A 20039-nucleotide genomic window follows, 5' to 3' on the forward strand; every position below is an offset into this window, starting at 1 on the left:
CATTGTATGCCAGATAATTTGGAACAAAGTGCGTTCATGCTAAATCAGTGTTAAAAAGTGTAATCTACAGCCTATAGCCCTTCTGATTTACGTATTATCTCTGTAAAGTAATCTTTCTATTTCTCAGTTTTAGGAGTGGTGGGACATAACAGACATCTTACTGCAAAATACTCAAATCTAGTAGGTCAGGGTTCTTGTTTACTTCTTTCTGCAATTAGTAATTCTATAGTGCAAAGGGATATGTAGTTAAAATGATGATGTGTATGTGTTTGTTTAGGTTTTGGGTGGAAAAAAAGATTGCTAAATCTGAAATGCCATCTTTCATTCTACTTAAAGAAATTGCAGCCTAAATTCTGCTGCTGGTGGTGGGACTCTTCAAAGGGTTGTGACAAAAGTGCATGATCACTGACTGATTGTTCAGTGAAAATGACAGGCTCAAGTGTGAGAATGTGAAAGAGTATGTACAAATAATGTAAAATGTAAGAAACCAGCAACATTAGGTGTACTGCAGGGTGTAGTTTTTAAAAGATCTTTTTAAGGGACCAAAGTCAGCTGGAAATGCCACATGAAGTAATTTAGAATGAACATACATGGCCCTTTTTGTGAAGGGAACTATTTTCTCTTTTCTAGCAAGATGCGGGTTACATTATCGCAACGTGCTGTGTCACCTAATTGTTTTCCAGTGAGAGCAATCAGTCAGGGATGATGAGATTAATGCTTTTTAATTGTTAAGCTTGTCTAGAGCATTTCTTACCAATGTCTACCAGATCTTATAATTTCTTGCGTCCTAGCTAACAGACAAATTTGGGGGCTTAGTGTATTTTTTAATCATATACGTTGGTGTTTTTCATTTGTTCTTCCATGTTTAATCAGACTCTTCTTCTCTACAGATATTTGTACCTCAGTACTCGTGCATGGTGGGATTGTGTCATATTGAAAACATGCAGTCATGCTGCTAAACGTTTTTTGTAATACAGAAGCAAAGAAAGGCAGACTTGAAGTTTCATTACTGATAAAATCTGGACATTGTAGGGACAAGAATAGCAGAGAGATGGTGAAGGAAGGACACTGTGTATTAGCTTCCCTTTGTACTGCTTGCAAGAACTATTGCCTGCCTTGCTGTTGAATCAGAGTGGTTTCTGTTGATTATCTGAGTGGTTTAGAAATGAATTGTTGTACCTTTGGTAAGCACACTGCCTGCAAAAGGGCTGTCTTTTTCTTGCCTCTGTGGCCCAGACAAAAAGTCATCAGCATTTATATAGAAAGGTCTGATTTATCAGTCTACAACTATGTATGTATATATAAAAATAAACAAGTATAAGTGTGTCTTGTTAAACTGTACTGAATGTTCATAGAAGAGACCTATAAACCTACAGTCTATAACACCAAAGCACACCAAAGCTAGTAACATGTCAGACTGCTATATTAAGAGAATAAGGAGGGAGTAATGAATGTAAGTTTCTCTGCAACACCTTCAGTTGGGTTCCTGGGAATTCTGGTAAAGGTAGCAGTGCTTGGTGCTTTCTGGCAAGATGAATTTAGCATACAGTGCTGGTTTTCCACTTTCCTTTGCATAGTACGATTTTTGAAGGAAAATCACAAATTTTTATGAATGCGTCTCAGCTTAGCTAATCCCATATGGAACTTCAACAACTGAATTTTGGGAAGATGTAGGGACATTTTCTTCAAAGAGTTTGGATAGTATTTTACCACAAAAATTATTAATCTTTATTTATGTATTCTTGCCTTATTTCTTGGACTCTTTTCCCTAAAGTGTACCATATTAGAATTCTAGAAACTCAGATGTGGAGCTAAGTGGACCTTTATTATGATCTTTGTGATAAACTACTTAGCTGTCTTTTGTTGCATGAGGCAGAGTATGCATATACATGCAAAGGTTTAGCCTATCTTAATGCTTTTGGATCTTTTCAGAATTTGTAAGAAATTCAGAATACATCTTCTAAGAAGTATTGGGTTTTTTCAAACACAACTACGTGAGAATAAACATGGAATCATCCAAATTTTCCTAAAACTCAAATATTTCAGTGTAAGGAATAATTTAAGAAATTGATTTGCATCCTTATTTGCGTTATTGGAAACCAGCTCCATACGAGCAACAGGTGTAGGCTTTAGTGTGTTGTCATCTGAGGTCTATATAAAGGCTAAAAGCACCGATGCAAAAAGAAAATTCTCCTGATACCCATGTGTGCTGGTTTAAAGGTAAACCAGCAGGGCAAATGAACTCAACTCAAAAAAAGAGATTATAAGTCAGAATAACAATTTAATAAAATAATACAAGTACGATTTTACAGACAAACAATTGGTTTTAACCCACAAAACCAAAATATATAACCCAGCACCCTGGGGCATGAACAGAGTGGTGTTCTTTGGGCCCCCTGAGTCCAAAGGAAAAGGAGAGGGGAAAACCTGTTGGTGAGAGTGCTGTTGCAGTCTGGTCAAGAGTGATGGTTGCAGTCTGGTTGAGAGCGGTGGTCTGCAGCCTTCCTCTGGATCCCATAAATGGTTGAAAAGGTCCCAAGACTCCAAGATTATATATCCTCCAGTTCAGGCAGGAATGCCCAGTACCTCCCTCTGGGCAGGGGGTTCCTCAGTGGGTGTGAGGACAAGAGCAACTCCTATCTCGCAGGCCTCTTAACACCCGGTTTATAGTCTGAGGAGTCAGGCTCTATGTGCAGATGGTGTAAATGGTTCATTGATAACAGTGTCTGGGAAATGGCATCGAAGGCTATAGAATACACAGTTTTGGGTTACACTCATCCAGTGATGAACTGGTCTCAGCTGTCCTAACTAGGATACCACGTAATTAGAATCCTCATCCTCTGTGCTTCTCTGAGTTATGTTGATGGGCAGTGATACCTCAGTCTTGGCCCTTGAAGTTGAATCCATTATGAACTAATTACAGGTAAATACTATTTATGAGATTGTTAGGATGGTCTTGTTATAAAGGAATGAAAAATTGCAAATTAAATAATGAACACAATTCACACAATGTAATATTTATATTTTCTTTAAACACTTTTTGGTCAGTCAGGTGGATTTTGTGCTACAGTGAAACAAATTCAAGGTTACTAAATGGTAGATAAAATTTTAGGCATGTTATTCTACCATCCTTTTGCAAACTAAAGGTTATGCTGCATGTTGAAACTATCTTAGTCACTATCACTAGTGCTTCTTTGGTTTTGGAGTTACTGTTAATTTGAAATATATCGCAAAACTCACTCTTGACAACTATGACACTATTCACTTTTTTCTTATGTGAACAGACATTGGACTGGTGGGAGAGTTGCTTTTATCCTTTTTTGCTCCTGAATGTGGGTTGTAAATCAGAAAGACTTTACTTATCACCAGCAGATAGCTCTCCCTGCAATTTTCATCCATCCTACAAGTGACTGAACTGGGAAACAAGAATGATAAAGACATATTTCTGGGAAGTGAATGGACAAGTAAGATGGATAGCTCAAAGACTCTATATAGTCAAAGACTTCATTTCTTTGGTTAATTAAGGCTATACGTTTCTTACTGTGAAGGAATTACAGTAAATCATTCTGGAGAGTTTGAATGATCACAGAACTGGAGTAATGCTGGTAGTTTTTGCTTTACTCTTGCTTTGGCAGCGTTATGCCCAGACGTATGTAATGCTCTCTTGCACAGTCTGTATCAAACACCTGCTCCCAGGTTTGCTCTCACCTCCCAAGGCTGTCAGTTGACACATAAATATACAGACCCATGAAAAGAACATATTTTGCTGTTACTGCAGGCAAATGTACTTGAATTGTAATGCTGTAGGAACAAAGTGAAGAATTTCTGCCAGAATAGTATTTCACATGTAAAAGTTGGATAAAGTTTCTGCCTAGCTCAGTTCTCCTGACTCTAAATAATTTTGGAGTAGTAGAAAATTAGAATGAATGTTTGTGTTTTGATGCATCAGACTTAATTTGTGAAAGCCTCTTTCTGTATTTTCTGTATGGGTTTTTTACAAGAGTTTGTATAATGTGCATGTGCGTTCTACTCTGGTTTTACAGAGCAGAATTTTTACCCTTTTGAAGAGTCAAGAACAGAAAGTAAAATTCAGCTTTGCTTACCCAGAAGATGTTTCTATATTGTTCTATGATGGTTCTATGATGTGCTGTCTTTCTTCTCAAGGATCTTTCTTTTCTGAGGGGAAGAAAGGAGAGCTGCTTCTGCTGTCTCATTTTCCTTGCAAGGATTATTAGGCTATTTAGCTTAAGGTCTGGATAAGAAAAAATTCTCTGATACTACTTTGACCTAGTGTCTTTAAAACTTACTTTTTTTGGCTACTGTAATAAGCAATGCTACTGTCCCTTTTTAAGGACCCTGGTAAAGAGCATGCAAAGCTTGCTTAGCAGTCTTTTTCTGTCTGATTTTCTTCTTAATTTGGCTTTCCAGTCTTTAACAGTCTTCCATGACCCTGGAGGAAAACATTGGAACATTTGAAAAGGCAATAGTTAACCCTTTGGACTCAGACTCCCTGACTACAGCAGCTCCTGGAGTAGCCCCCTGATATCAGTCCCCACCGGCAACAATATGCATGAGGAGATTATGGTTGGTTATGCTTATTTCTCCAAAGAGTCATCCTGCTGCAGTCTCTACAACATGTAATCCTTGGGAACGAGTCAGTTTCCTCAGTGGGTTATTTCATCTTATGTATTCAGCTCTATTAGAAATTAGATTCTCTTTATTTTCCAGATAAAACTCCCTGGGACAAATGGAAAAAAAGTCTTATTGTTTATGTGGATGTTTATTTTAGACTGCCATGAGCCTGGTCTCTTAATTCCTTTTATCTGTATGCAGGGGAATGTATGAGTCTCCTGCTTGCTTTACCTGTACATGCTGAAAGCTGCTGATGAGCAATGTGTGGCTTATGGGATGCGTATTACTCAGGAGACAGAGGTTTGCTGAAGAACTAACTAGAGTCTTCTGGCAAGGGGTTAACCCAGGGTCAGCAACTCTGGAGGGAAGGAGCCCTTTAAACTTCTAAGTGCGGAGAGAAAGTTTATGCTATAGTTCAGGCTATCTTTCTAAATTAGCTTTTCTTTAGTGCATTGAGACCCAAGTGCGCATGTGTGTATGTACCTTAGATTTGGAGCTATGTGAGAACTCCTGATGTTATCTTTAGAATTGCTGACAATTAAAAATAGTGAGTACTAGGATATTTTGTTCTAGCAAGAAGGTATATTTTGCAGACGCCATGCTCATATGCAGATGGCAGGAGCATTTCTCCTATTCTAGTAACTTGATAAGTAAGCAACTATTACAAGGAATGTCTTGCTGATGCCTAGCTATAATCTGAAAGAAATCAGAAGTAATTCCTCTAGCATAACTGATTCTATAGCACACATTTTTAATTTACTACCTCTTCCTATGTTCCAAATTGGCATTAAAAATAAACTAAATAAAGAAGGAGTAATGAAAAGTATTATATTGCCAAAAATGGAGTTCAGCATATTGTATGATTCTGGAAGCAGCAGATACTGTAGTTGTGGATCAAGATGAGTACCTTAAAAATGTATGAAATACCACTATAAACTATTATCTGGATAGATTTGATCTCTTGATTTCTTAATATCCTTGTTTTAATATTACCAAGTGAGGCTGTGGCAATCATGGTTGGATAGAAAAGCATTGCTACATAAAACAGAATGGTGCACTCTTTCCTGCTCCTGGTGGTACATTTTGTATATATGTTACAAGTAAGAATGATTTTTTTCATGAAGTTATTTGTAGTAAACCAATCAGTTTGAGATTGTTCTCAGGATGTAAAAACAAAAGACATGATTCTAGTTCTGACATGCCATGTTAGAAGATTCTGATGGTCTTCTAGGAAGTGCCAGTGGAGTCCTACTAATTTAGAGTGCTGATTCCTGTTAATTCAAGGATTCAGTGGCTCCTCTTTGGAGTTGGAAGTTATTCTCAGACCATCTAGTATAGAGCATTTAACACTGTTGCTGCCCTGGACTGTTTCCTGTCAATAGAGTAATATTTAAAAGTACTTTGGAGTAGATTATATTGTCAGAAGGTCACCTCGTTTTGGAACCAGATAAGAAAATGCTTATCCTTAAAAAGACTTACTGAAGAAACAGAGTAAAATCTACTTAAAGATATACTTACAAGCAGCATAACCTCTTTATGCAGAAGGCTCAAGGCCATTGAGAAGTTTCAGGTCTGCATAAAGCTGAAAAGCAGTATACTAGTTTCTAGGCTTTGTATTGCTTTAAGTTGCTTTTCTTCCATCTGATGGGCTATCACTTAAACTTAACAAAGCTACTAGAAAATACAACATGTGAGTATAAATAAGAGCATGGCATTTTTTTCTGGAAAGAGTCATAAATTCTGGATTTTTTTCCAGTCTGCTAGTTTTTATTGCTCTTTCAACCACATTGCAAAACCAGTCTTTTTTTTTCGCCTCTCTTTTTAATAGCAGAAAAGTCTATGTGGGAGCTACATAGTTATTTTAAAGACCATTTTCAGTTCATCTAATAGACAGATATAGGATTAGCGTATTCTTAAAATTAGAAATATCGATCATGTATGTCAGTTACGTAACCTTCATTATCGGCAAATTTGGTAGGTTGTTACTGTAAATTTTCAGGGTACAGTAATACAGTCTTCTTTAGGACTCTCTAAACCTTGACTGTAAACTACTCAGGACTGTAAAGACTCCCACAGTGTCATCAGAAAAGAGTTGTTTGCCATGGTTTGAAAAGGTTTTATACCTCACTGTGTTAGCGTTACCATTGCAGATATGAGTTTAGACTTCTGAGTTTAAAGAAACTTTTTAAAGTTTAACTGACTGGTTACTTATTTTGTTTTGTTCTGAATTGCTGATCTGTATTTCTGGTAATGAATCTCCTTTGCCTAAGCTTTTTTATGTATACAGCTAGAAGGTGTTTTATGCAAATTTTCAGAGATAATTCTGAACAGTTTTTCCTATTGCTTCTCAAACACATTCAAATAGTAAGGTTTTATTTCTATTCGTTTCCATCAATTTATCAAGGGTAAGATCTTATTTACAGAATTCTGGAATTACAACAATCTGCAAGGTTTCACCCACTTCCTATATCTATAAAAAAGATTATGTAAGTTGTCAGAGTACTTCACTAAGTATGTGATAAACTCTTGCTCAAAGGTTGTGTCTGTTATCTATCTATTGTTTTAAATTATATCCCAGGAACTTCCTTTTTTAAAAGTTGAGTTAAATAATAGAATGAATACACAGCAGAAATGTGACAGAGACAATAAAATGCAGTAGCAGCCTTTGACTTTGTCAAGAGACAAGGTGCAAAGATGTGACTTTTTCGTGAGCTGGAAGAGACCAATTTATACTCGTACTTAGGTTGCCTTGTCTTTTCTCTTGACCTGCATATTTTCATTGTATTCAAATCCCATCATTTGTTCTTGAATTATAGTTCAATGGTTTATCTCCTCTGAGTCCATCAAGCAAACCCCTTTCTTCCAAATGTTTTTTTTTCCTATTGTTATGACTATAAACTTTCAAGTTCTACGTTGCTGTGTGTATTTCAATTTTGAACCTTAATCTTTTATCGATGTTTTGTATGGTTTGTTTTGCAGCACTTGGATACCTACATGCAGCAGTCTTCCTCTTGTACAGCGATATCATCTCTAAATGAACTTCAGATTCTAGATCTTCCTCATTTCTTGCAAAATGCTTTGAAGGTTGAGGGGTTTTAGTGGTATTCTATTTAGTAGTTTAACAGACATAATGGTGAGATTGTGTTTATGAGATTCCAACAGAAATAAGACACACAACCTAATCTACAGTGTAAATTTATAATTTCTTTCACTTTGTTTAGTAAATACTGGATTTATTAGAAGAAAAATTATTTGATATCAGATACAAAAAGTTTAAAGTATACTTTCATTTTCTCTTTTTTAAATCAACCTTGTAGTTGTAGTAATTGTAAAATGTGAAATCCTAAAAGAAAAAAAAATGTAGAAACACAGATGGATAAGGCATTTCTTGGCTAGTCTTGAAGCATTTCCACCTCCCAGTGTTTCTACTGTCAAAAGATCAAGAGGACAAGTACTAATATTCAAAGATTTCTTTTCAATTTCCATGACTCAAGTCTACAGTCAGCATAGGAACACTTTACACAGAAACCACCTTTCCACTGTTGAAATATCTTAAAAGATTCCATTCCTCAGCCTCAGTTTGTGTCTTTTATTCCTTCTTTCTGTTGTTTGATGTGCTAAATGAAACTGAATTATGCAAAAACTGATGCAGTAAATCCAGTGAGCATATGCTTTAGACAATTACAGCAAATATTAATCTGCTAAAATAGCGTTGGAAGCTCTTGTTCATGATATCTGAAATTTGATGCTGCTGTTCTGACTCAGTAATTCTAGGAGGTTAGTATTCTTCATTACCACATACAGAGTTTATTTTTGATCCTCTAAGTTGAAGGATTGCGAAAGCAATCATTCCTTCACCCTCAGTAGGTGAGGAAAGCATCTCATGTCACTGGAATCTGTGCAACTGTATCACAGGCCTCTTTAAGTACCTAATCTGCTTTACAAAAGTGTTGTACATGAATAATTTAAAGGACTGGTGGGGTAGACATAGTTTGTTAAAGGCAGTCCCACTTTTGGGCAAAAAACCACACTGAGATGTTTATCTTCAGGCTCACGTGCATTATTTTCTGGAGAGGGAGAAGAATTTCATAAAAATAAAACAGTTCTTACCTATTAAGTTGGCACATCTGTGTGAGACAGTGAGGGAGACAATGGTGTAAATGAAAGGCCGGAATGCAACTATTTCCCCCCACCCTGGCTTTTTGCCACTAGTTCTTTCAGGTTAAGTAATTTCTGTCAGTGTTGCATTATACATCAGTAGTTTTCTGTGACTTCTTCAGTTACCTTGAATTCCTCAGAGTCCCTTCTTGCTCCTTAGAAAACTCATACTTGAACCTTCTTCGATGCTTCTTGTTATTGGGGAAAGTAGCAATTATACAGGCTCTGCAAAGAGCTGTACTCTTCAAGAACACCACATTACATCCTATCCCCCTTTTTGTTCAGCTGCTCTCTTGTAACAAAAAGTGCAGGCTACAGTACTTTTGTGGCTAATTTTAGAGAACTGAACTAGATGTATATTTCTTGTTATAATGCATATACAGGTGCTTTTTTCCCTTTTTTGCAAGTTCTATCTTGAGTAGTTTAAAGGTTTTGTTTTATTATGTTGTTTTTCAAGAAAAAAAGTTTGATTAGAAATCAGTACAGAATCTGTTTTGAAATGAATTAAATACTTAGAAGTTGTCTCAATGCAAACATTTTGACCATGAGTGGCCTAATATTTGCATTCAAAACTTAAGAAGTTAGTGAACAGAAGATTGTCAGGCTTCAGATTAGAAATAATAAAAGAAACCAACTAAGTGACTAATTAGGATAGGATAAAATAGGAAAGGATGACAGTAATTGGTTCTAAAGGGGAGGCTAACCTATGTTAGCTTCCCAAGACTTAAAAAAAATTAAACTGAGGATGCAGGTAGGAGTCCCCCAGTGGCATGCAATTTATTCAGTTTGTTTTAGTGGGACATGTATGATTTTCTACATATAAGACATTTTATATGTGCAACCACGAAGAGCGTAACTCTTGCAAAAAGAAGTTGCCAGGAGGAATTTAGTCTCTTAGATGAGACCATGAATATGAGACCTGTTGTCTAGCTGATGTGATAATGTCCTCTTGCACCAAGAGTGGTCCTGCAGTAAAGGAACTCTTTTAAGTATAGTGGGTGTTGGGATTGGGTGGTTTTCTTTCACCTTGTCATAAATCAATAAATCATGTGCCCGACCCCTGACTACTGTGGTACCCCTTTGCTAGACCTAATCTGTTTAGGTCAATGTCTTTCTTGGAAGAGCCTAAAACAAGACACAGCCACACGTGCTGTCTCACAAGGGCTGAAATAGAATTGATTCTGTAAATTGACTGACTTTTGCCTATATAGCTGTCATGTTGTTAGCCTTCACCACAAAGGCCTGTCACTACCTAATGTTCAACATGTTGCTCCAAAGGACCCTATTTTTTCTGCAAAGCTGCTCTCTAGCCAGTTGGTCTTCTAGCATGTCCTGTTGCAAGCAGCTATTCTAACAGGACTTAGCCTTAACTTCATTAACTTCCCATCAGGCCATTTTTTTCCTTCCTATGAAATCTCTGTGAGCAGTGGTCCAGGCCTCTAGTGAGCCCTCAGTTACTTCCCTCAATTTTATATCATTTGTGAACTTGCTGTGAGGCACTCTAACACTTCTTTGAGGTTGTTAATGAAGACAGTAAACAGTACAAGCTCTGTTATGGATCCCTGAGGAATGCTTATAGGTACTAGCTGCCAGTTGTACTCCACATGACAGATCATCACCCCTTCAGCCTCACCATCCAGCCAATTTTACAGACACTTTATCTAATTTTCAATTCAGATTTCAACTCTTTCGCAAGAAAGAGATGGAAGACCATCTTGAATACCTTGCCAGATTCGAGGTATGCACCCTTGCCTGCTTTACCTTTATGCTTATATACAGTTATCTCTTACAGAAGCAGTGAGGTTCATAAAGCAAGATTTTTCCTTGGTAAATATATGCTAGCTGTTTTCAGTCACCTTGTCCATTAGCTGACTGGACATGATTTCCAAGATGATTTGTTCCATAACTTTACCAGGAAAAAAGAGAAGGCCTGTATTGGGTTTATGTGGGGGTTTTTTTGTTTTAATTATTTTAAATTATATCAAAAGACAGTAGACCAAACCACTTGGACTGGGGATATTCACTTTCCAGAAAGGGAGCCACATAAAAATGAAGCAACTAATCAAAAAATCTCCAACCCCCCAAACAATAGAACAAGCAGTACAGAAACCTATGTACAATTCGAGATTGTTAAAAAGATACTGTAGCTGAACCCCACCCAAAATATGAGCTACAATTTTAAAAAATTGAATTAAAATAACAGAATCTCAGAATATGCTGAGTTGGAAGGAACTCACAAGGGTCATGAAGTCCAGTTCCTGACCCTGCACAGGACCATCCCCAAGAGTCACACCATGTGCCTGAGAGCATTGTCCAAGTGCTTCTTGAATTCTGTCAGGCATAGTGTTGTGATCACTTCCCCGGGAAGCCTGTTCCAGTGCCCAGCCACCCTCTGGGTGAAGAATCTCTTTCTAATATTTAACCTAAACCTCCCCTGACACAACTTCAGGCCATTCCCTCAGTCCTGTCACTGGTCACCACAGAGGCCTCTCTTCTTCCCCTCAGGGGAAGTTGTGACTGCAATGAGGTCAGTGTCTTCCTCGGCTGGCTGAACAGACCAAGTGACCTCAGCTGCTTCTCAAATGGCTTCCCCTCAAGGCCCTTCATCATCTTTGTTGCCCTCCTTTGGACACTATCTAACAGCTCAATATCTTTCCTGTATTGCAGTGCCCCAAACTGCACACAATATTCAAGGTGAGGCCACACCAGTGCAGAGCAGAGTGGGACAATCCCCTCTCTCTACCAGCTGGTGATACTTTGCCTGATGCCCCCCAGGACACAGTTGGCCCTCCTGGCTGCCAGGGCACTGCTGACTCATATTCAACTTGCCATCAACCAGGATCCCCAGGTTCCTTTCCATGGCACTGCTTTCCAGCATCTCATTCCCCAGTCTGTATGAACATCCTGGGTTGCCCCATCCCAGGTGCAAAATTTGGCACTTTCTTTTGTTAAAATTCATCTGGTTGGTGATTGCCCAGTCCTCTAATTTGTCAAGGTCTCTCTGCGGGGACTCCCTGCCTTTGAGGAGGTCAACAGCTCCTCCCAGTTTTGTATCATCTGCAAACTTGCTTAGTATCCCTTCCAGTCCTGCATCCAGGTCATTTATGAAGATGTTGAAGAGCACAGGGCCTAAGATGGAGCCCTGTAGAACCCCACTAGTGACAGGTCACCAGTGTCTGATGTCACCCCATTCACTGTTACCCTCTGTGCTCGACCTGTGAGCCAACTGCTCACCCACTGCATGATGTGTTTATCCAGCTGTGTGCTGGACAATTTGTCCAGAAGGATCCTGTGAGAGACAGTATCAAAAGCTTTACTGAAATCTCAAAAGATTACATCAACTGGCTTCCCTTGATCAATTGTGTGGGTTACCTCGTCATAAAAGGAAATCAAGTTGGATAAGCGAGACTTTCCTCTCATGAGGCTGTGCTGTCTCTGGCCAATGACTGTGTTGTCTTTCAGCTGTTTTTCAATACTTCCCAGAATATTCTTCTCCACAACTTTACCATGCACTTAAAGTGAGTCTGACAGGTCCATAGCTTCTGAGGTACTCCTTCTTGCCCTTCTTAAAAACTGGGACAACATTCACCAGCTTCCAGTCAGCTGGGACCTCTCTGGGTTCCCAAGACTGCTCAAAAATCGAGTAACATTTTGCAATAGTATCAGCTAACCCTTTGAAGATTCTGTGATGAATTCCATCAGGCCCCATAGATTTCTAGGGATCCAGCTGGAGCAGCAGATTTCACACAGTTTCAGGGTCGATGTAGTGGTTTGGACTTTGTTTTCCCCAGAGGCTAAGAGAAGTGGTAGACCCCAAGGGGTGGTAACCCTTGGAAGTTTTGAAGTTCTGCCCAATGGGCGCTCCTGCAGAAATGTAAACATATCACAACCAGACCGGAAGAGATGAGTTGTGGTTTTTGATTGTTGTAGGAGAGGTGGCCATGTTGTAGGGCCACGAGGAAGGGGCTCTAAGCCCCTTGGGGCCTCTGGGGCCTCCCAGCCCCGGCTGGGGGGCTGCAGGGACCTGGAACAGCATAAAGCTGGGCTGGGTGCCTGTAGTTATGCTGGGAGATGTTTTCTCCATGGGCGCAGAGCAGCAGCCGACACTGGCCGGAGAAGGTGGCAGAGAGCCAGGAGATAAGACCTGAACTGAAGGAGCAGGAGAAGCAACATGCAGCACCAGAGAAAAGACTCCTGGAGAGGGAGAGAGAGAGAACCAGCAGCTGAGAGACAGAGTTTGGGGTAAGACTGTACCAGGCCCCCCAAAACTCCTTTGAGACCTCCTGGAAGGAGGAAGATGATGGACTCTTACTTGAAAGAGCCTTGGAGTGCTACAGCACTTACAGAGAGGAGCTGAGAAGCTCAAAGGCATCCTGAAGCTGGACCAGGACAGCCAAAGGAATGTGGAGGAGGGCTTCGCCCCCCCCCCGCTGCCTGGAGACAGAGCACGGAGCTCTGCAAACGGGAATTTGAATCCCCTGAGGAAGGGACTTTCACGAAGATGCCCCTGCATTTCGTGATATGCCTGTGGTGATGCAAGTCTTGTCCCTGCTGGCAGTCCACAGGTGAGGCCTTCGCTTGGACCGAGGGACAGCCGAGGGGCTTGGAGACCCCCTTGTGTATGTTGAACAGAGATCCAGCTACAACAACCCAGTTACTGCTGCATGGAGGACAGAAGAGGAGCTGCTGCTTAAGGACTGGAAAGGATCTGTCCTTCTTTCCCTCCTGGACTTTTATTTGGAGGGGAGAAGAGATCTGATCATTGTAAATACATAGGTCATGGTAGAGATAGTTTGTGATCATGTGTATAATGTGATATGGTATTTATTTGTACAGTCATTGTAATATATTTCCCTTTCCCCCACTTTGAGTCTGGTGTGTTTTGTCTGGAAAAACCCATCTCACATTAGGTTGAGGGATGGATTAGGGGGGATGGAGCTAGGGAATTGGATTTTGGGACTATCTCAAACCATGACAGTCGACTAGGAGTTGATCATTCTCGCAGTCACAGTCCTCCAGCTCAGGGCACTGAGACACCCTTGGTCCATCATCAGTGTTGAAGACAAAGCAATGAAAGCATCGAACACCTCTACCTTGTGTCTGTCCCTGGTTGTGAGGTGACCATCCTCATCCTGTAACAGGCCAATGATATTTCTATGCTGCCTATTGACATTAATATATTTGAAAAAACAATTTTTATTGTCCCCCACATTTCTGGCCAGCTGCAACTCCAGTTGAGCTTTGGCTTCATGAGTTTTTTCCCTATTGTGACAAGCGGCATCTCTGAATTCTTCCCATGTGACTTGACCTTGCTTCCACTGGGCATACAGCTTCCTTTTTTGCCTTAATTCCAAGCAAAGATTTCTGTTCAGCCAAGGCAGCCTTGTGCTTTGCCTGCTTGACTTCCAGCATTTGGGAATTGTTGCTCCTTTGCCCTTAGGAGATAATGTTTAAAAGTGACCAGCACTGATAGTAACCTCAAACCAACCCAAATAACCAATCCAAATAACCCCAAACCAACCTGTGTCCCAAAATAGTCTTAAGCAGCTCTATCTAGAGACTCAATGGGGAAGTTTTTATGGCTCTCACAGAGAAAAGGTCAGCATTTAATACTTAAACTTGTGTTGCTACAAAAAAGTAGGGCTAATAAAAAGTAGCAGGGCAGATGCATGTGAGATGTTGAGAAGCTTAAACAGGTTCTTGAAGATTGTTTTTCAAATGTGCTTAAGCTGTTACAGTAAAATTTTGCTTATAATAGGTGTAAAAGAAGACAGTAAGGAAATTTACAGGTTTGCTTAATGATAACAGTGTAAAATTATATGCTGGGTTTACAAGACAATAAAAGAACAATCTTTTGCTCGGTCAGTCTTTGCTACTAGATGATCTTTAGGATTCCTTCCCACCTAAACTATTCTATGAGTGTATGATTTACTGCTAATGATGCTTAGAAGATGCCAACAAGTCGTGTATTCTTTGTAACAGATAGATCAAAGCTGTTAGACATATTTGAAGCAATTATGAGGTCAAGTTGATTAGTTGTTAATATCTTGATGCTGATATTCTTCCTGCGCCGAGGTGTGAAGAAACTGAAGCATGTTCACACCCAAGGGATGTCAAAGTATGAAGTTACTGAACTGTATCTCATTGTTAACAGCCACTGTGCCAGTGCACTGGCAATTTGCCACTGTAACTCCCATCTATAGAGTGGGCTCCAGAGGGAGCTGCAGACCAGTGAGCCTGACTGCTTCCATACTTAGGAAGGTGGCAGTCAGTCTTTAGGAAAAAATGGTGGTTGGAGAGGGGTTAAAAAAACCAACCAACCAACAACCCCAAAAAAACCACCAGAGAGAAAGAGCACTAAGCATAGATCAGCACAGTTTTGTTGGGGAAGCATTACTGTGACTCCTTTAAAGGGAAATCCTGCTTCATTAACCTGCTGGAATTATGGAAGAGTGATAGTAACTATGCGGTAACAGTAATCTGATCTGTATTTTTCAGTTGTCTTTGACAAGGCTCCACATTAAAGGTTAGAAAAAAAAATTCCATTGTTGTGAGATTGGAGGAAAGGTCGTTTTAGCAACAGGGAACCAGTTAAAGCAGAAGAAACAAAGCGTAGTGCTTACATGCCACTTCTAGGGTGGAAAATTGGAATCAAACTGCGGAAACTGTTAGGCTTGCTCTCTTTCCTGAGTAGCATCTGCTTTTGCCTCTGCTGGAAACAGAGCACTAGTGATAGATGGACCTGGCACTGGGCTAACCCAGTTGAGCATTTCTAACGTTCGTGCAAACCAGTCATTGACTTGTATGGGTTGGATCTTGTATTGTATATTGTAATTTCTTGTCCAGACTTAACTGAAATTTTTCCAGCTTAAATGTATCATAACATAAGTTGGAGACTATTTCACAGACATATTAATTTTTTTGGAGGCACTTCAGATATTCAGACTAGAAACCTACCCCTTTACTTATTTTGTATGATTTAGTTACTTCTTCATGTGTTTCATCAGCCTAAAGAAAAATCTTTATGAAAAGTTTGCTCTTAAAAATCTTGTACAATCATCATTGTGTGCTTGTCAATTAGTGTATAGAGAGGCATTATATATGTTCATAAACATTTTCATTCAAATAATGTTTTTGAAGTTGAAAACTAACTTGTTCAGAAGATAGAGGCTCAAGCAGGAAGCAGATATGTTGGATTCAGTCTTTAATTATGTAAACAATGTTTTTTCAAGGAAATATTTTGCCATTCAGTGCAAGAAGTTAACACGCTGTAAGGAGTTAGGACAGTGTGGAGACAAAGGCCACTGTAGTCTGTATAACAGAAATTGATGATAACTGACTGAGTATTGGGGGATGAAAGAAGATCACAGAAAGTCAGCCAATGAAGGCAGCTGAGTGATTCTGAAAAACCAGCTGGATTCTTATGTGTCATGCAAAGCAAGTTACTTCAACCTTTTACGTTTATAATTTTCATTGTAATTCATGTTGTACAGCTGAGTCTGAGATGCATATGATGTATAATGTGCTGTAACATACTGTGTATACTGGAAGAACTTTTTCTTTAGACCTTTTCTTGAGATAGTTTGGCCAAATTTTTTTATGCCTTATCTCAGAGGGCAAAGTAGGGTAAAGCATAAATTTCCTGTGAAAAAGGTACTGCTGTTCAGAGTACAGCAGAAAATAACTGTGAGAAAACTAGCAGTCCAACTTTTACAACAGAGCTAGAATTATGTGTATTTGTATATGATGTGTGTTTATATTTTAAGTGAAAGGTGCAAATTAAATGATTGTGCACTGTTCTGTGTGCTGTAGGATCCTTGGCTAAAATGGGTGGGGATTTTATTGCTGAAATAGTGTGCAATTATATAGTTAGAGATTGTGTCAGAAAACACAAGTATAAATGAACCGTTTAAATTCATGTCTTTCATTCTAGCATTTCCCAATTTGACTTTGAGACTTTAGCACTGGTATCCTGGCGACTTTATTTGTTTGTAATTTTAATAAATTGAAAAAGACTGATTCAGGTATTTTATTCTGCTGGTTGATATTACAGAATAGACTATGGTAGTAATATACTGGTAGATCAGGGCTGGAGAAGGGGAGGAAAGATTTTGTTAATAAGTTTCTCAAAGAATTGCTAACTGCTACAATATATCTGCTCAAGTTTGGCCGGTGGTTCCCTCTGGGACAGAGTAATTATTCTCATTTTAACAGGATTCTGCCTCCTACTGGTCTTTTTTTCATCTCAGGCATTTTCTTGCCTAAAAAGATCAGCTGAAACTTCTTAGTGTATGATACGATCAACGTTGTATCTGAATTTTGGAAGTTCAGATGATTTGTAAATTTTAAAAAGCTGTTGTACAAATGACTCCTTCATATATGAAGTATGCTAAGTTTTATCAAATAGAACTAATTCCTTTGACAACTTTTTTTCAGGTAATGTATTGATATAGTTTTGGTTTAATTTTTTGAATGATTTTAGTGGCATCTTGTGATTGGGTGGCATATGTGATTGTTCTGTGGTTCTTATTCTCTTATTTCCTTTTTTGTAGACTGAATCTTGAAGAAGAATTGGATCAAATGAAAATACACCAATCCGTGGGTAAGTTCACAATACAGGATCTTAACTATTTTTACAACAAAAAAGGGAAGGTATAGTATTTTATGTGTGTTTATGTAGTTGTAGTCGGTTGACCCCGGCACCCACCAAAGCCGCTTTGCAACTGAACAGGGGAGAGAAAATATAGCAAAATATACATGAGTTGTATATCAATATGTATATGTAAAGTCTAGAATATGTTTATATGCTTATGAAGTTCTCTCCAGAATCTGAAATAGTTTTTGCATGTTGAGATATCATCATCATCATCATCATGGCCAGTCTTTGCGAATGAAGATCTGGGAAAGGTCTTTACCCTTCGAGCCTGCGCAGTGGATTTTTTAGGTGAGACACAGTGTGCGCTGAACTGAGCCCACCCTTTAATCCTGAGGTTCATCTGCCGGGGCTGAGCGAGCTTGGATGGTGGCAGCGAGGTCCTCAGGACGTAGTGACCTTCTCTTAGATGGATGGCCTTACAGGGCTGACGAGCTCCATCTGACCAGAGAAGTTCCCTGACCAGGAATCGAACTCAGGCAGCGGCAGTGAGAGCGCCGCATCCTAACCACTAGACCACAGGGAGCCTCATGTTGAGATATAGTGATATAGAAATTTGGTGCTAATTCACAATTCTATTTTAAAACTAGTCTGATAAAGTATGTGAATTTGAAAGTAAACCAAAATGGTGAAATTCGTGTAAGAATTTCATCAAGATATTGAACATCAATACCTTCTTTTGAATCTTTACAATCTTTACAGTAGTTAATGGTTCTATGAAGATGAGTCTTTGTCAGTCGGATAGATAATATTACTGTTGCCTCTCCATCACTCCTCTGATTCTTTGTATTGTTAGCTGTTTCTGAATCATCTAGGAGAAATATTCGAGTTAATAGTTACATTTTTCTGTGTGTTGCTTCTCTGGTGAATTCTTTATGCACAGTGTTGTGCAAACGAAAGTAGGAGACTTGGTGAAGTACTCTACATGTTCTTAGAAATAAAGCCTTACCATTCTTTATCATAGTTTTCTGCTCGTGGCTGTTTTCTGTTTTCTATTTTCTTGTGATAATGTTGATCACTTGCGTGAAAAAATAAAATCTTTTTTTCCTGTATTTTAAAATTTTATCTCTAAAACTAAGTGGAAATATCAAGCTGCTGAAAACTGGAAGTTACTGTTTTCTTTCATACTACTTCTCATATGTTACCTTCATAGCCACAGACAGAGCTGAAGGGAAATAGTGAAGGTTTTAAATACTGACTTTAAAAATTGCTGCTTCATTTTTTTCCAATTTAGTCAGTCTTTGTGCAGAAAGAAAGGGTAAGACAACTAGTGGTGAGAAGGAGTTGAGGGCCTGCTGGGCAATATCCATGCTTTTCCAAAAACTAGTGAAATCTCTAAACCTGCCAATTCTTGACATGTTTAGTGCTTTAACAGTTAGTCTTTTATTCCTTCTTTTTTCATTATCTTTCAGTAAAAATATCCTCTTTTAAAAGCTTGTGGGAGGAGGCACAGTTCTGGTTTGGTTATTGGTATGAAGATTAACTGTTCTTTTGTTGGGACTGAGAAAAAGGGTTAAACTAATACTGAAGCGTGTTAGGCAAGTTTTATTTACCTTTTCCATCATGTGTTGCTTTAGCTATCATTTAAGTGGACAGGAAACTTCTGATAAGATTCCAGTCTAAAGATTCGTATTAAGCAAAACCTTTTTAGCACATAGGACTGAGATGATTCCAGCCATTTCCAAACTTTTACCAACGGAAGTGTAAAAAAATAGCTTCTCATGAATTTCCTTAGTTTTTCAATGTTGTTGGAATTCGCTTTCACCTTAGCAGATATCTGTTTTCATCAGGCATTCTAATATCAAGGGATAAATTCTGTAAAAGAGACAGAGCTTTCCAATGTTAAAATAGTGCATATTGTCTTATTTGATATCAGTTTTGTTTGTCAGGAAGAAGTACTGGATAGCTTTGTTGTTCTTCCAATATATGGACTGGATTTGGACCAAGGGTTGGACTCGATGATCTCGGAGGTCTTTTCCAACCCAATCGATTCTATGATTCTATGATTCTATGATTCTATAATTTTTCAAACCGTGGTGGTCAAAGATGAAGGGAGTCAGGGCAAAAGGAAACTGTTCCTGCACTTCCCAATTTCTTTCCATTCTTACTTTGTTGTCCAGTTATTGTCTAGTAGTCATCAAATCCAAATTTACTATTCATGCTATTCATGTCATTATTTGTATATTAAGGTAAAGAAGGTGTTGGCAGGTAGTCAAGTCATTATCCTCCAAAAGCAGGATAGTGGATCCATCAAATCTTATTCAGAAAAATAACAAATGCCTTCTTAAAAGACAGTTGGCCCGCTATTTCTTCAAGGAGGTAGTTTGAAGACTTCTTTCATTATGAGACTCCTAACTCTACTTATAACTTACAGCTTATATGTGAGAATGGCATTCCCTTCTGGTCTTCACAGTGGTATTATCCACCACCTGGTTTTTGCCACCCAGTACCATGGGTAGCTGGAGTCAGTAACAAAGTGACTTTGTGCACCAATAGCACCTTCTGTCTGTCAGGGAAATCCTTCAACTGGTGTGTACTACAGAAAAAAATATCATTCTTTCGATGGTTTATATAGGTTCTGTATGGTTTGTATAGT

General features: G+C 38.8%; 1 protein-coding gene across 13 annotated transcripts in view; it reads left to right on the plus strand.

Annotated features, from left to right (window-relative positions):
- CNTLN (centlein) overlaps positions 1-20039 on the plus strand; it is a 197996-nt gene that overhangs the window by 107603 nt on the left and 70354 nt on the right. For all 13 annotated transcript variants that reach the window (XR_010426643.1, XM_064641688.1, XM_064641692.1 and 10 more), the window contains one exon: positions 17343-17392. Coding sequence is in view for 12 of the 13 variants with exons in the window: in XM_064641688.1 (XP_064497758.1) it covers positions 17343-17392 (50 nt within the window). In the remaining variant the exon portion in view is untranslated. The remainder of the gene's footprint in view (positions 1-17342; positions 17393-20039) is intronic.

Source organism: Pseudopipra pipra, chromosome Z (assembly GCF_036250125.1).
Source record: "Pseudopipra pipra isolate bDixPip1 chromosome Z, bDixPip1.hap1, whole genome shotgun sequence".
Lineage (NCBI taxonomy): Eukaryota > Metazoa > Chordata > Aves > Passeriformes > Pipridae > Pseudopipra > Pseudopipra pipra.